This window comes from Ischnura elegans, chromosome 2 (genome assembly GCF_921293095.1).
Source record: "Ischnura elegans chromosome 2, ioIscEleg1.1, whole genome shotgun sequence".
Lineage (NCBI taxonomy): Eukaryota > Metazoa > Arthropoda > Insecta > Odonata > Coenagrionidae > Ischnura > Ischnura elegans.
Window position 1 is genome coordinate 34,406,775 of NC_060247.1, and position 15,424 is coordinate 34,422,198.

At 37.3% G+C, this 15,424-nt stretch overlaps 1 protein-coding gene across 2 annotated transcripts in view; it reads left to right on the top strand.

Moving 5' to 3' along the window:
* The window catches only part of LOC124153590 (clathrin interactor 1), a 29,162-nt gene extending 14,805 nt beyond the window's left edge, over positions 1-14,357 (top strand). For both annotated transcript variants that reach the window (XM_046526856.1, XM_046526857.1), the window contains 3 exons: positions 311-420; positions 4,042-4,240; positions 12,393-14,357. In XM_046526856.1, the coding sequence (XP_046382812.1) occupies positions 311-420; positions 4,042-4,240; positions 12,393-12,508 (425 nt within the window). In that variant the 3' untranslated portion in view covers positions 12,509-14,357. The remainder of the gene's footprint in view (positions 1-310; positions 421-4,041; positions 4,241-12,392) is intronic.
* The last annotated feature ends 1,067 nt before the right edge of the window (positions 14,358-15,424 follow it).

Consider the following 15,424-nt stretch of genomic DNA (forward strand, 5'->3'; position numbering starts at 1 on the left):
CTAAACATTGTCCGAACTTATTGGAAAATCCCGGGTACGGAGGAAACTTCTTGTTACTTGTCCCTGGAAATTACCCTTTAAAGAATTGGACATCTGTAAATATGCTGATTTCTCATCAAACACCAAGCAGGCATGTATCTTCAGCCCCCTGTAGCCAGAGCACCTTTGTACAGCTGAAGAGCCTGTTTAGTTTAAAAGAGTTTAGTGTAATCCTCATTTCTGGCATTCATACTGTCTGAACTCAAAATTAATTGGTCCTCTTTGAATTCAACCCAGATATCTGTGCTGATCTTGATTTTATTTTTTGCAGGGATGCAGAATGGCCATAATCCTTTGGCAAAAGGTGCTCCCATACTTCAACCTATCCAGGGCTCTAATGGTGCTCCTCAGCAGTCACCATCACTCTCTGGAGGTAAAATGGTAAGTTTATCATGGAATGGGTAAAATTCAATCTCTTTGCCACCTTATATTAGAAGTAGCTGCATTAGGGATTTTCTTCTTCACTGGAGTAGAAGAAAGATGCTAGATATTCATAAGAGATACAACCTAGACACATGTTACATTGGAAGCCTGATACAGTAGAAGTCTGCTGTAATGAGTGCGGGAGGTCCTTGGAAAATCACTCGTCATAGCTGATCTCTAGCAATAATCACCTCTTTTTCCAGTTGTTACCACACAAAAGTAGAAAGGCTTATTTATGCCTTTACATTTATCCAGAAGTGAATGCAGTTTTATTTAATTGATAATTTAAGAAATAATTATGTTTGAAAAATGAAAATATAGCGGATGCCTCACTAAAATTGCCTCCTTATTCCGTTACAATGGCATGAAAAGCCAAACTCTATTTTTTACACTTAATATTGATTTATCTCTGGCTAAGCGATTAGTATTAAAATTCTAATTTTTATGTTAAAAGTGATAAATTTACTTAAAAAAACTATTAATCTTACTTTTAATAATCAGTCTTAAAAAATACAATATTTATATATTAGCTAGTGGAGTTTATGAATGATAAATCATTTTAATTTGAAGTCCTCCGAGGCATTAGCAGCTACGTGAAACAGTCTTTAAATGCCTTGAAACCTGACCCAGGTTTTCCTTCCCTGAAAATGAATGAACGAGATTGCATTCTTTTCCAAAGCAATATATTGGCCAGTTCCTAGCACCATTCAGGCATTGAGCAGAAAGTATTTAGTATGTGTTGAATACGTTACCGCATTGAACCATGCCTGTAGTATCAATACAGGTGAGCAACTATTTCTGGGTATTTACATTTTGCTCAGGTATCAACACTAGTTGAGGGGGAAAGGAGCCACTTACAATCACAGCTCGGAGTTATCAGAAAATGTTTCGGTGACTTTGCTATCAACACTTGCAGATTCACCTGATTCTTGCCGGCCTCGGTGGCGGCGAGGTAAAGTCCTCGCCTGCCAAAGAAGAGGTCGCGGGTTCGAGTCCCGCCTGGGTAGGTTTCCCCTGTCCAGGGCATGGTTGTTCGTGAACGTGTATTTGTTAAAAATTGTTACTAAATCCCCGATGTAAAGGCCAATACAAGCTGTTTTCGGTGGAATGAATATAAATAAATAAAAATATCGCCTCACTGAAAATACCTGCTTGCTGTTTAAAATTCTAGAACCCAGCGGAGCTTTCACTGATTGTCTCTGAGCGATTACCACCCTTGTCTTTTTGTACAGATTCACAATGAACTTTCCGTATGTGTTGACCACTTGGTTGGTTGGTTACTGATTTTTTAACTTCGTCTCTATTCAGAATAAGGGATCGTGAGTTTAAACTTCTGCGCAATATCTCTTAAACGCTCTCAATTTTCAAAGCAATTGACCTCTTTCAATTTTTCTTCTAGGTTTATGGTTTCTCTTGAGAACTTATTAATTTTTCTACTCGCATTCCTATTTTTTGCCATTGTTCTCTTGGTTTTTACTCTGTATGGCTCTATCAAAATCACCTGCTACGGGTGCACTGTATTCCTGAGACGCAGAGGGCCTACGACTGCTGGGAGGGAATGAAGCCATTGTGTTGAGATTCTATAGCGGACCCATTTGTGTGTTGATGCTATTTATACGCAACTCGGCCACCACTCCATTTCTCCCCTTTGAAGACCTATGACCTTGAAGGCTTTAGCGTAGACCCTCTACCTGGAAGTCATTCCCCCGGTAACCTATGAAGGCAAAAATTACGTCTCAAACCGTATTGCTTAAAAAAAACTCATTTCCACTAGCTCCATGCTTAATTAATGATCTAAATTAACTATTGTCATTCTAAGTTCAACAGATTCAGGCTTCAATTGGTGGAAGTTAGACATATTTTAATAAATAAAAGATCATAGCACTTTTCAACAATTTTTTTTAAGTAAGTAGATTTAAGTAAGGGCACAAGACTTGATGTTTTCGAGCAATTCGAAATTGTACTGAGTGATATGAATGTGGTCATGAATGAACAAGTGTTTGTCACCCACTCTCCTCTCCTTAAGATACCCTTCCCGAAAACAAATGGTCAAATTCTTTCTTCACCCACTGGGGCCTTAACTGACCCCAACATTCACATGGTGTTTCCCGTCCGCCCACCCTCTCTCCGTATTGTGTTGACCATTTTCTTTTGCTGGCAATTCCCTCCCAGTACCCCCGCTAATTCTCACTCCTTCTCAGCTAACCCAAACGGACTCCTCACCTCCGCCTCTTTTCCTGCGTTGCTACTTACTCCTCTCCCTTTCTAAAGACACGCGACCTCTCTTTTTACCCTAACCTCCCCCCCTTTTTTTCACTCTTTTCAACCCCCCTCCCATTTTTCTATGGTTATTCTCCATGTATCGTTATTTTACAGTTATGACTAGAGTCCTCCTTCCAACGTGGGTTCCCTACATCCCGTAGTTGTATCTTTTCCCACTGTCTCTACTATGTACGCCTGTTCCCACCCCCTTCTTCAAAAATGTCAAATCCTCCCCAACCCCCTCTGCAAAACATTTGAAAATCTCCTTCAGAGGAGATTTTCAAATGTTTTGCAGTGTCTTGTACCAGATGATAGCTCAGTGAGCCGAAACGCATTTTATGCATTAAAAAATCTTGTGGAAAAGTGCTATGATCTTTTATTTATTTAAATATTGTCATTCTGTCAAGGAGGCGAGATAAATTATTTTGGTAGGCCGGCTATCTGGACCCAATGACGAGTAATGTTTTTGGTCATTGCACAGCAATGGATTTTGATTAATATATAAACAAAAAATAAGATTTGATGCTAGCAATACTATTAGTATGCATAAAATGATAGCAATATCGTGTGTACTTAGTGCAAGTTCACCTTATATCATGAGAGCGTTCAAGTTTTTTGATTAGGCTACACTGCGTTGCGAGTTTCCCCGAGGAGCAAATTTGTGGTACATCAAAATTGCTCTAATCGAAATTGCACTGTACAAGGCATGGGTGTAACTGTATCTCACCTAAATCTTTGGTTTGTGGGTGGCGTTCTGGATTGTTTTCTGTGTATTCCATAAATTTGTTGGCTATTGCCGGAGAGAGAGGGGAACCCATTGCTGCTCCAGATGTCTGTTGGTAAAAATTATTCTTCCACTGGAAGAAAGGTCTCGTAAGGCATATTTCTGAAAGTTTGGCAATGTTTTCTCCAAATCAGTGTTTATGACGTTTACTCCTTCGTCGCAAGAAATGCTGGTGAAAAGTGATATTACATCAAAGCTGACAGGATGTCTTCTTTGTTTGAAAATTGATGTGGTGACAGAGCTGAAAAAGTTTTTTTTTAACTAATGTAATAATTTTTAGGTCATCATACTTCTCTACAGTGACTCAAAAGAAAAGTATCCTTATTGAAAATTGAAAGGAAAAAAGAATACAGTGTGGGGCAGGTGGTGAACTCGTCTAAAAATTGGTGGCAGGAAGCGTGCGAATATTATTCGAAAGAGCATAGTGTAATCTTAATTTCTTTACAAAGATACATATTTTATTATTTGCTTAGATACATGTAAGCAATGTAAAATTTTGTCATTATTATTTTTATTATAAATTAATTTCACAGATTGGTAGCACGTGGACTAACTCAGGAGGATTGGATATAAATATTGATAACCTGTCTATAAGTGGGCGAGCTGGTGCCAACAACACCAATAGTACCCCAATGAACCAAATGGTCAGAGGAGGTCCTAGTATTCCTATTGTCAATCCAGCAGCCACACCTACTTATCCAGTTGGTGCAATGGGAACTGGACCTTTTCCAGGTGAGCCTTCTGCAACTAGTTTTGTGATTAAAGGATTTGCAATTTTGGCACTGAATGCTCTGAAACATTAAGAATGATTAATATGTGGGGTTCATTTGTGCACTTTGATTTTAATATCAAAGATTAGGAAAGTTATGTGGTTTACTCCTTGAAGAATAAAAATGGCATGGAGGTATTTTTATTGTTCAACTTTGCCAAATTTGTGCTGGTTTTAGTTAGCAATTCATATTGCATGTAAAAAAAAGTATGTGGGTCCTTCTCTTGTCAGCAAGGATCTTCATGAAAAATCATTCATTCTTTTTATATTTGTCTCATACAGGCTGTCCCCGACTTCTGTACACAATGCGTTCCTGAAAATGTGTATGAAAGTCGAATGTTTGAAAATCGAACCATTTAGTTCCATACTAATTTTGGGGTTGTGTTTCAAAAGAGTGAAATATACCTACTAAAACCTTATTTTTCCAAAGATTTCATTTTTATAAACTAATGTTTAATAATACAATTCCTCAAATTAAGTAATATCATTAAAAAATGTAAGTAAAAGTTAAAAAAGCAAGAATTCCGTTGGGTGTCAAGTGTAACTTCCTCTCGATGTTGAAGTGGACATTCCACTGAGAACGTCCATTATAAATAAAAAGACATATCAAGAAGCATAACAAAATGCAAATGTTGAACCCTCACTATTGATACCTTTGAATTTTTACATCAACATTCCTCGTCGGGTGACATCTTGTCACAGCGTATCTCCTGGTCGATTATCTTTCTCATGTCTCAAAAAAGGCAAAAGACAGATTTGGATGATATATTATGCAATATCATTGCTGAAGGTGTAAATATCATCGTACATGAATAGGGAACTTGCATATATTTCAGATATAATAAATAGCCCCAAAATTATATAAAAATATATGTTTGCATACCTCGGTGAAAGTTTTTTTATTATTTTGTGACGTGGTTTGCGATATTTAATGCATCAAAGTTCACGAGAATTTTCAAATGCAAGTGAGAAGCGAAAACGCCCGATGATTGGCTGGTAGAAAAGTGACGTCATAGTTCAGTACGAGGAGGCACGGCCATTAGAGGTTGCATACGTGAATTCATGCGACGGCGTGGTTATGATTCATTTATTGAAGTGCAGACGTATCGGAGTTGTTCATTGTGACTTCAGGGCTATTATTTGATCTATTTCTCCTCTATTGAAAGCGATAGATTGCGTAAAGATGAAGGAATATGGTTATTCTTAGGCTGATCCTAGCAAGCTTCCTGTTACTGATTCCATCATGATAACGGGGTATTTTAGTGAAACTGTAGACTTCGTCGGCGCGGAAAGTCGATGCCGAGAAATGGAAAGGTAGCTGATGTGCATCTGAAATGTTTTATAGTTCATAACAAAGTGAGACTTGCATATAATATTGGCAAAAGCGTATACTCATGTGAAATGTGTATTCTTTTGGCAGTCCGGTAGAGTCTTATGGTGAACTTATTTCCACCTCGAAGCTGTCGATGATACTTTCGACTTAAAAATACCTTGCCTGGAGGGCGACAGGAAGCTCTGAGGAAGCCAGACTATTAATGTTTCAATTTAGTAGCGATAATATAGACGAACTTCCAACACAATCTACCATCTTGTGACTCAAAACCCCGAAGCCACTTCCTATTCTGCAGAAAGAATCGGTCAATCGCACTTCGATCAATATAATAAACACGTCTTCAGGTGTTAATTAGTTACTTTTGTAATGAAATCCTTCCTAAATTAGCATTAAAATGTGAATGTTTTCCAAACAGAGTCTTTAATACATTTTGGGAGCTTTTCTCACGATATATCTGAAACCTACTCTAAAGGCGAGCTCATCGTCATTGCGATCGGTTGTCACTTAAAAATTCCGTATCGGAAATCCTAGAGGGATGACCTTCGTCGATGACCGTGATCACCTGCACTCTCACTATCACTGGAACCCGTGGTGAAAACATCATCCCAATCCAATTTCTATTTGGTTTTAACTGGGGAAAGAGCAACATAGAACTGCACATTCTTTGGGCAACTTTGGGTTTGACTTTCCCTCAAACACCCCATTTCCCCTGTGGTGCACATCAGTCCTATCTTTATACGATGGCCTGGCAACCTTTAAATGGATCCTTGGTTTATCCTGACAACCAACTAAATGGAAATTGCTGATCCATACGTCTTCCTATATCTCCACAGTTTCCAAATCAAGGGCCGCGGAACATTCCTCTTGTGACTCAACTTTTTCTGAAAAGCAAGCAACGGCATAGAATAAAATCAAAGAATGCTGCGATTCATTTTTTGTGACCACCTCTGGATTCCATTCTTTTTCCATCTACAACTTCCTTTATCTTTCGGGGTAAACTATGGGACAAGATAATGTTTAAATATTTTCATTAATTTATAGCAAAATATAAGTTCTAAAAATACCCAAAAGCCATTTAATTAATCCGCACTGATGAGTGTAAATTAATGTGGAAGATGAATGCTATAGACGTAGTAGTTTTCCCTAGGTTGAGTTGCAAAGTTCATGAAGTTTACAAAACGGCTAATTTTTCGGTGCGCGGAGTCATTTATTACACTGGCCCTGTGTACATTTTTGATTTTTTTTGTAATAAAATAAATCAGAATTTAGGATAAAATTTCCTTTAAAATGATGTATAATTCATTATTATAGCATGCAGTGAAGCCAGGATATAAATTTGCAAAGTACAGCGGCACATCATTTTGACGCCGACAGTAGAAGAAAACGCTGTCTTCTTGGCTGGCACTCGAATGTATGAGGATCAACGTTGCTCTATATTTTCATATTTCCTCCCTTGATTTTAAGCATCATGGAATTTTCTATGTCCATCTGTAACTGAAATTGAACAAGTGCCATAAATAATTTGAGTCCATCGTAACCATCGAGAAACACCCATATATTTCCTCTGAGGAAACACCTATCTCGATTTTTGTTGTGAAGTTGAGTTTTAATTCTACGGCGGCCGAATTATCGAAAAATCTCAGTTCCAAGTTATTCAGTCAATGAAATATGGAAATATTATTTATATTAAAGTTATCTTCGCTCACATAGCACACGGGTTTATCATTCCGTTTATTATACTCTTCTTTTTCCATAACGCTCATCCCGACAGACGGCATGCATCGAGGCTTTTCTTCTAATTTCCTCCGTGGGAATGCAGACGAAATTTTTTTCTGGGGTTTTATTGTACAGAGGAACAATGCACCACTTGTAATTTTCCCTTATTTCACCCATGTTCTCCTCCAACGCAACGTGGCTCTTCCAAACCTGCAGTTACTGGGCTTGGATCTTGGACTCCTACTGAACTATGACGTCACGGCCAAAGATTAGTGGGGGCGGTATTTTTTAGCCCGCGAAACTCGGGAGACGTTTGGGAGTCATTTTCTAGTGTATAAACTGAATTTTAAGCGGAAAAAAGTATATTGCGGTACTAAGTGTTTACTTTAGTATATCAGCATACTGTTTATAAAAAGTATGCAATTTCCCTATTAAACAGCACTGGAAAATACAATTAGATAGAAGCACTTTTATTTACTAATTTTATGGAAAGCTGTTTGATGGTGTTTAATCAACTTTTTCGAAAACTCTCTCTCTGATGAAGGCTGAACTACAGCTTTCTTCTTCTGTTGATAAAGGAGCTTTATAGCTGGCAATGCAACTCTTAAAAAAATCACCTTGATTAAAGTCAACACTGCCCTCGATCATGTACATTCATATTGTCTGCAAATACTGCTATATGAAACAGTTGAATGTTGGGATGCGCAGTGAATATCGTGGGCATTTCGAAAAATTACTGACAGGCTTGTTCGAAAGTCCGAATTTGGCATAAGAAAGTCAAGTAAAAGGTGTCAATTTGGAATGTACAAAAGTGTGAATTGTACGAAGGTCGAGTATACGAAAGTCAAGGACCGCCTGTAGTGGTTACCATCTTAGTGGTTGGTCACGATAAGGATTGGTTACAATCAAGGATGAGTTAGTTCTTGGTTCTCGGTACTGGTCGGACTCTCCCACATCAGTTCTCAGTTCTCAATACTCGGTTCCAAGGATGAACTCTTATCATCTAAATTAATGGCAAATATAAATGGACAATCACGAGAAGTGAATGAAAATAATTTCACTAACGATGTGAATTAGAGGGAAAGCTCTAAAAAAACTTCTTAAGATCGTATCCATAATTTAATTTGCCCAGTAAAAAAGTTTAAATAATGCGTTGCTAAAGAATGCATAATCGACCAATATGTCACGTTACATCACACAGCCACTGGTTATTTCTCCAGGTTTTTATTTAAAAAATTGAACATTTTACCATATCTCGGTTTAAGCTATTCTCTTTTTAGCAGAAATAATGCCTGTAGAACTGAACAGGCATTCACTGTAAACAGTAGTGGTCGATGTAGAATTTGAAGGGCCGTGCAAAATATGCTTGGAGCACAGTTTACACACTGCATAGATCGTTAGCATAGCATCAGGATCAACAAGGAACTCCCCCAACTTCTGACGAATCATCCTTTAATTTGTTGTAACTTCTGAGTCAGTTCAAAATATATTCTGTATTCTGCAATGTAGTTTAAAGTGTTATATAAATTGACAACTTATTCACATGCTTCACTGTCATAATTCTTATAACTTCAACAATAAACTGCTCAACATGCCGGTACCGCAACACCATGGATAAACTGAGCAGCTCTGAGGTAATGCAAAATTATAATGCAGTGAAGTCCTCTCGGGATTTCCACCGGTTGATTTGATTTATAGGCACCAACGTTTCAATGAACGCCTCGTTCATCGTCCTCAGGGTGAATAATAAATTTTTACTGATTAAAGAATGTTTATAAGTAACTTATTGGGAATAAACATTCTTATAAACATTCTTTAATCAGTAAAAATTTATTATTCACCCTGAGGACGATGAACGAGGCGTTCATTGAAACGTTGGTGCCTATAAATCAAATCAACCGGTGGAAATCCCGAGAGGACTTCACTCAATTAATACGCCGGGAAAGAATCTCATCATATTTTATAATGCAGTGTTGGATTCTGCAGGATAACCACAATTTTCGATGCCTTGCATAGGTTTATCAACTTAACGATCAGGCTATTGGAATGCATCTTGCTTGTATGTCGGAGAATTACTGTATATGTACATGATTCAATCCTGAGACCACATTCACGGCACAGCACACGGTGTTGCTGAGAGTTGTCTCGTCTGAAAGCTGCCTGAATTTCACGTGAATGGCGGCCAGCAAAAAGTCGTTTCGTCTGAAAGCGACCTCAATGTAGCATTACAGTAGACTCGTTATTACGAAGTTCACGGGACCGAAAAACTGGGGGTTCGTAACAGCGGAGTTCGTATGAACGTTTGTTTTTGGAATAGTCAAAGAAAAAACAGTATAATATATGGGATTACATTGTGCGAAAATATATAAAAAAAGAAAATTCTTTTCAGTTTCTCAATAGAAGAATGCGGCATGACGCAATTGAGAGTTGACATCTTCCTGAACACAGTAAGTCCTCGATATGCGAACTCAATTTGTTCCGAGACCTTGTTCGTAAGTTGATAAACCTACAGTCCAGCCACCGAGAGTTGTCTGATGACAGGCAGAAAGGTCTAGTTCAGGATAGGTTTGGGTGCAAGGTTGTCAGGTAAGAAAGCGTTACTTGTAAAAATAAGGTTCCGTAAAGAAAGGAGCTGGAAGGGACGACGAGTGTGAAGGACCCAAAGAAAGAATCACTTGTTTTGGTGATTCGAAGGAAGGGCTTGTTTTGGTGGTCCAGATTGATTTCGGTGCTTCATATGCAATTGACAACGTTGCATGACTAGGCAAGGGTGTGAGGTGCGTTTGGGAGACAGCGATTGGCTGTAAACCGTGCTGGTGCAGGGTTATCCGCCCCACCTATTGTGCCGTCATCGGACAACTCTCGCTGGCCGGTCTGTATGCAAGGCATCGAGAAGTACAGTTATCCTGCACAATGCAACACTGCATCACAATAGAGTATGTGCACTTGGGAGGAATGTGATTGAAATGCTGTTGATTCGATAAAGTGTATCATAAATACCATTACTTTTGATTAACAGCATTAATTGTAGCTTTGTGTAATAATTAATATTTAATATGCATTGCTTTCACAATGATATTGAGCAGACAAAAACGCTCATCTATTGGCTCCATGGTATGTGACGTCATTCTGTTCTATCTCATCAGTGTGCAAGGTGTTTATCGTGTTATTATCGTGTCAATGATACAATGAACTATGTGTGCATTGGAAAACGTTGGTGGATCTGATCGGTGCAAAGGGATATACGTTTAAGTGCATATCATGGAATCAGGTTTCGTAAAGATTTCTTCAAATAATATCCCGAAGGTGGATGCTTCAATGATTGACCATGCTGATTATGTTGGACTACTACTACCTACGGCTGTGGAAATGTTACAGTGTTGGCGAGAGTGACAAACTGACGAATCTGTAAATGCGCGTGTTAGCGAGCAACTCTCAAAAGAAAGAAACGTGAATGCCATGCAATTGGAAAGTAATGTTTGCATTTTAAAATATTTTTTCACTCTTTTTGGCCTTGAATATGCTGCAGACCATTTTGGCTTTGGGTGCCAATTTCAAATCCTGGCTACCGTTCCGAGCCGGTTCCAAAAAACTGACTTTATGCGACTGGTTCTCGATACCAGTTCTCACAGCCCAAGAACCTGCAGTACCAGAACCGACCCATCTCTAGTTACAATGTCCTAACTTGGCATAGCTTCGTGCGACTTTGAAGTTGAGAACCTTAGAAAAGCCTCCACTATTTCTCAACTACGTGACATGTTGAATGTTTACAAACAACAATTTTCTCCTATTGATTGGTTAAGGACATGTATTGTCTTCCAAGTTTGATTCATCTTCTCAAGACCATTTTTATAATAAACTGCCTTGTGACTCTCTTTTATTCAATTGTCAGCTACTTATTAGGTAACTGGACTTATGAAGTGGGCATCCTCCAAGGTGCCTACAGAGTCTGTTTGCTATGTAAGGCAAATGCATTATCTCCTGCTCTTGTACTATTTTGCATGCAAATTGCTCATGCTAGTTGGAGGTCGGCTTCATCAATAAAATGATGCCAATTTCAGCAGCTGCGTCTCTAGTGTCTGCATGGTCATGTTAATGAACCCAAAGCTATTTTTTTTAATTGCCAACACCTTAAAAATGATGAAGTTTATATGGATGCATCCCTTGCATGCTTCTATTTTGAGGAGGTTGAAGATGTTTAAAAATGGCCAGGAAGAGTTATTAGTCTAAAACTTTATCTTAAATACATCTTCCAAAAAAACTATTTGCTTCATATAATGGATGGACACTGTGTACTTGGGAGCATTTTGCATTTATTTTTAGATTACAGTTAAAGCTTTATGGAACATATTCTCGCCATTTTGTTGCCTTCCTTTTGAGTTTTTACCAGTATTTTCAATGCAATCCAATGTGCAGAGTAGATTCATATATAGTTTTCATGTTATTTTCGTGCTAACCTAATCCTCAGCATGTTCAGAGGAGAAATTAAAAAAAACATCACTTTTAAAAGTCGATTTACAGGATAGTTGTCCATTTCACTGCTTGATGATAAATTGTTGTCTGGCAATTCATATTTGTTTCAACCTGTAGTGATCGAGGAAAAAGAAGTTTTTATTAATATAAGCTGGATAGCTTTGTATCGAGGAAATTCAGGGGATGAATAGACACCATTCTATTCCGCACTTCTCATCTTCCTCTAATGTCTTCTATCAACGGGATGGGCATGGTGGCCAAGTGCTTAAACTGCCAGTCGCCTCAATAAGTCCTGGTAAGAGTGGCCCCCCTTGTTTGGAGGCAGCATATCTGCTCAATGGAAATCGCGGCATGAAACCTTTAATGGAACTATAATTACCAAGCACTACCATCGTACTCAGGTTAATATGTGCTGTAATATTTGCTAGTGTGTGAGGTCTTGCGTTGGGTCCTCATGAACCTCATTTTGGTGGCAGTTGAATAGCCAGAAGGCATTCTTCAAAGATGTACATGGTGTTGATGAGGGCTAGTGGAGCTGGAGCAGATTCTGGAGATAACTACTTTTTTAAAGTGCTTTTATTTTCTTTCGGCAGGTGCTCCTATGATGGGTGGTTTTGTGCAAGGCATTCCTATTGGAGTTCAGCAACCCCTTCCTCAGCAGCAGCAGGTGATGGGAGTAGGACCAACTTACTTCCCAGCTTTTAAGTGACATCTTTGATGACTGTAAGAAAGACAATGGAATGGGAGTTTTCAATTTTTTGAAAAGATCAGTTATCAGCTGTGGCTTGGAGTTCTTTAATGAAGATTATTTTTTTTACATGGAAGGTTATGCTCTTACAGCAATAGAAAAGCTCTTTATATCCAACTCAAATTGCAACAGCTACATTTAGGCTCAATCGAATTCCTTTTGTAATTATTTGTGAATAGTTGTGGCTTTTGGTTATACTTTATGCATCATTTATTTTCATCCAATGTAGCCATCATGTGCATTTTTCTTTTTATAAGTATATTGTTTGTGAGGTCCCTAAAGGCTGTTGTTATTTAGCTCTTGTACATATACCAAACTGAGTCGTTAATGCACAAATTGTTATGAGCTTTATTTTATATACATTCATTTTCGACTAGGTTATGGTGGTGATAATATTGCTTTGCATATAATTTATTTCTATTAGTTGTAAATATATAAATAATTTCTTATTTTCATGATCATTAATATAGTAATGCCTCTCAATTGTCGGAATTTACTCCTTTTGACTTGATATGTTTATTAATTCATTCTTCAGATTCAGTTTATAAGGTGTCAGTATTTTAAGTTGTACTCTGGTTGTGTTCATAAGTATCTATAATAATAGTTTGCACATTGAATGGTCCCCTGTTTTAATGTGGGAGTGGAGAAAAATATCATTATATCAATTTTTGTGGGTCCAATTCTTTTTTATTTTGTATCACGTAATATCTGATAGAATAAGGAAATTTTCCCCTACTTTTATTTGCATGGAGGCATGATAAACTTCTTTGGGAAGAATTCAAAACTGAGTATTATGCAACTTTACCAACTGCCAGTCTGCTACTACATACTTCTTCCATTGGGGATGGGTGTTTAATTGTATCTATGTGTAGTTTGCAGATAATACAGTGTATGTGATGAAATGGTAATGTAAGTAATTTGATGAGGGGGAAATGTCAACCTCATACCTGACTTAGTGCCTTAACTCTTAAAACTATTTGTTTAGACCACTTCCTATGATAAGATGGTGATAAGTGACCCATCAAGCAGTCACGAAAGCCTGAAGCCATCAAAGTGTAGCCCCTCCTTTGTGCAGCTATGCTATTTTAATGCTTCCCATTTAGTCCTTTAAGGATGATTTAAAGGGAGTGGTTTTTAACGAATTATGAATTGTGAACTTGTGTTGTATTTTTATTGATGTGCATTACAAATAATGAAAGTTAATTCATATGCCTTTCAGTAAAGGGAATATCTCAGGTTGGAAAACCAGTGGAATGAGGAATTAGGTAGCCCAAGCATTATTTGCCTGTGACATGCACTTAACATAAAGAGATCATTATCATTCAATTCAACAGAACTATGCTGTATTTCTTTTCCCTATGTCAAATTTTGGGGCGTTGTGTGTTTGCTATTTCTTGTATGAAAGCTGTACATAACTATTTTTCTCCCCGCGTAAGGCAAGTTTCCTGTTTTCCAGTGAAAAGGAGTAAGTTTTTAGCGGGAAATCATCGAGCTTTGGGGAAGTTGACTATTAAAAGATGTTGTACAGTTGTATGTGCTTTGTGATATTCCAAATTTTTGTGAAATTTGAAAAGGGGTTAGCAGTTGCTGGGCCAAGAAATGTAAAAGGTAAATGTTTGATGGATATTATGAAGTATATAGTTTGAAATTGATTAATATGCTGCTCCCTTGTCTTGCTGACACAAATTGTGTGATTGGTACACATGTAAGCACATCTTACTGTGGTGGCATATGACAAAAGACGAGTGTGATATTGTTACTTTTTGAAACTGGTTTTTAACAATAAAAGAAATCTATTCATTGACCTCAATGTTTGTTTTGTGTTCTAACTTATTAATTTACATTGGCATATCTGGGCTCGGTTACTCGAGGAAGCATATTTTTGGCATGGCAACTTATCTTAGATGACTTTACAGTATAAATGATTGGCTGGACACCCTGAGTAATTATGTTTGTAGCCCGCCACCAGATCATTGTCTGAGTCTATTGATATCCAGCGCTTTAGCTTGCCACAGAATAGTCGGTGAGGAATTCTTTAAACTTTTCTTGGGCTATTTATATGAGCATCATAATAGCCCAGGAAATGAAGCATTTTGGCTTGCAATTTTTTCAAACTGAATCGATTTTCTTGAAATTTTCACAATAAGTAGGGTATATACCAAGAATCAAAATCTATATCATGCCGACGGGCGCTTTTACCCTGGGGGTGGTTTCCACCCCATCTCGGGGGTGGAAAATTTTAATTATATTTTGACCACAGGAATCGATAGAAAAATAAATTTTAAGAATAAAATGTTCTTTCCATTTTTTGCGTAAAATTAATATTTTTCGAGTTATTTGCGATTGAAAGTAACAGTTTTTTGACGAAAAAATCAACGATTTTAATCGATTATAGGCAAATAACTTGAAAAGTATTAATGTTATCAGGAAATTGTGGGTTACAAAACTGTAGCTTATAAAAAATTAAATAAAAATCTTATTTTATATTTTCTTTATGACCAATTCGGACCGAGCTACAACTTGTTTATGGTTATCTATTGTTTGTCATACGCTAAATTTGAAAGATTCAATACCAAATAGCGGGAATAATGTAATTTTCGAGGAAAAATTATGCAATCTGTTTAAAAGTGTTTTTAAAAAACTTTCTTATAATGAGAAAAAATATTTTTTATCATGAAATTCGAGCGAGTTATGATTAAAAATAAGATCAGTCCCTACTTTTTTGTACGAAAAAATCAGTGAAAACAACTCCTTATTACCACACTAGACAAAATTAATCAATGCCCTTCAGTATTTTTCTTTATTTAAGTATTGTTAATTGATCCTAGAAGTTTTTTTAATTTACAACCCTAAATTTTGAAAAAATGGAGGAAAAAG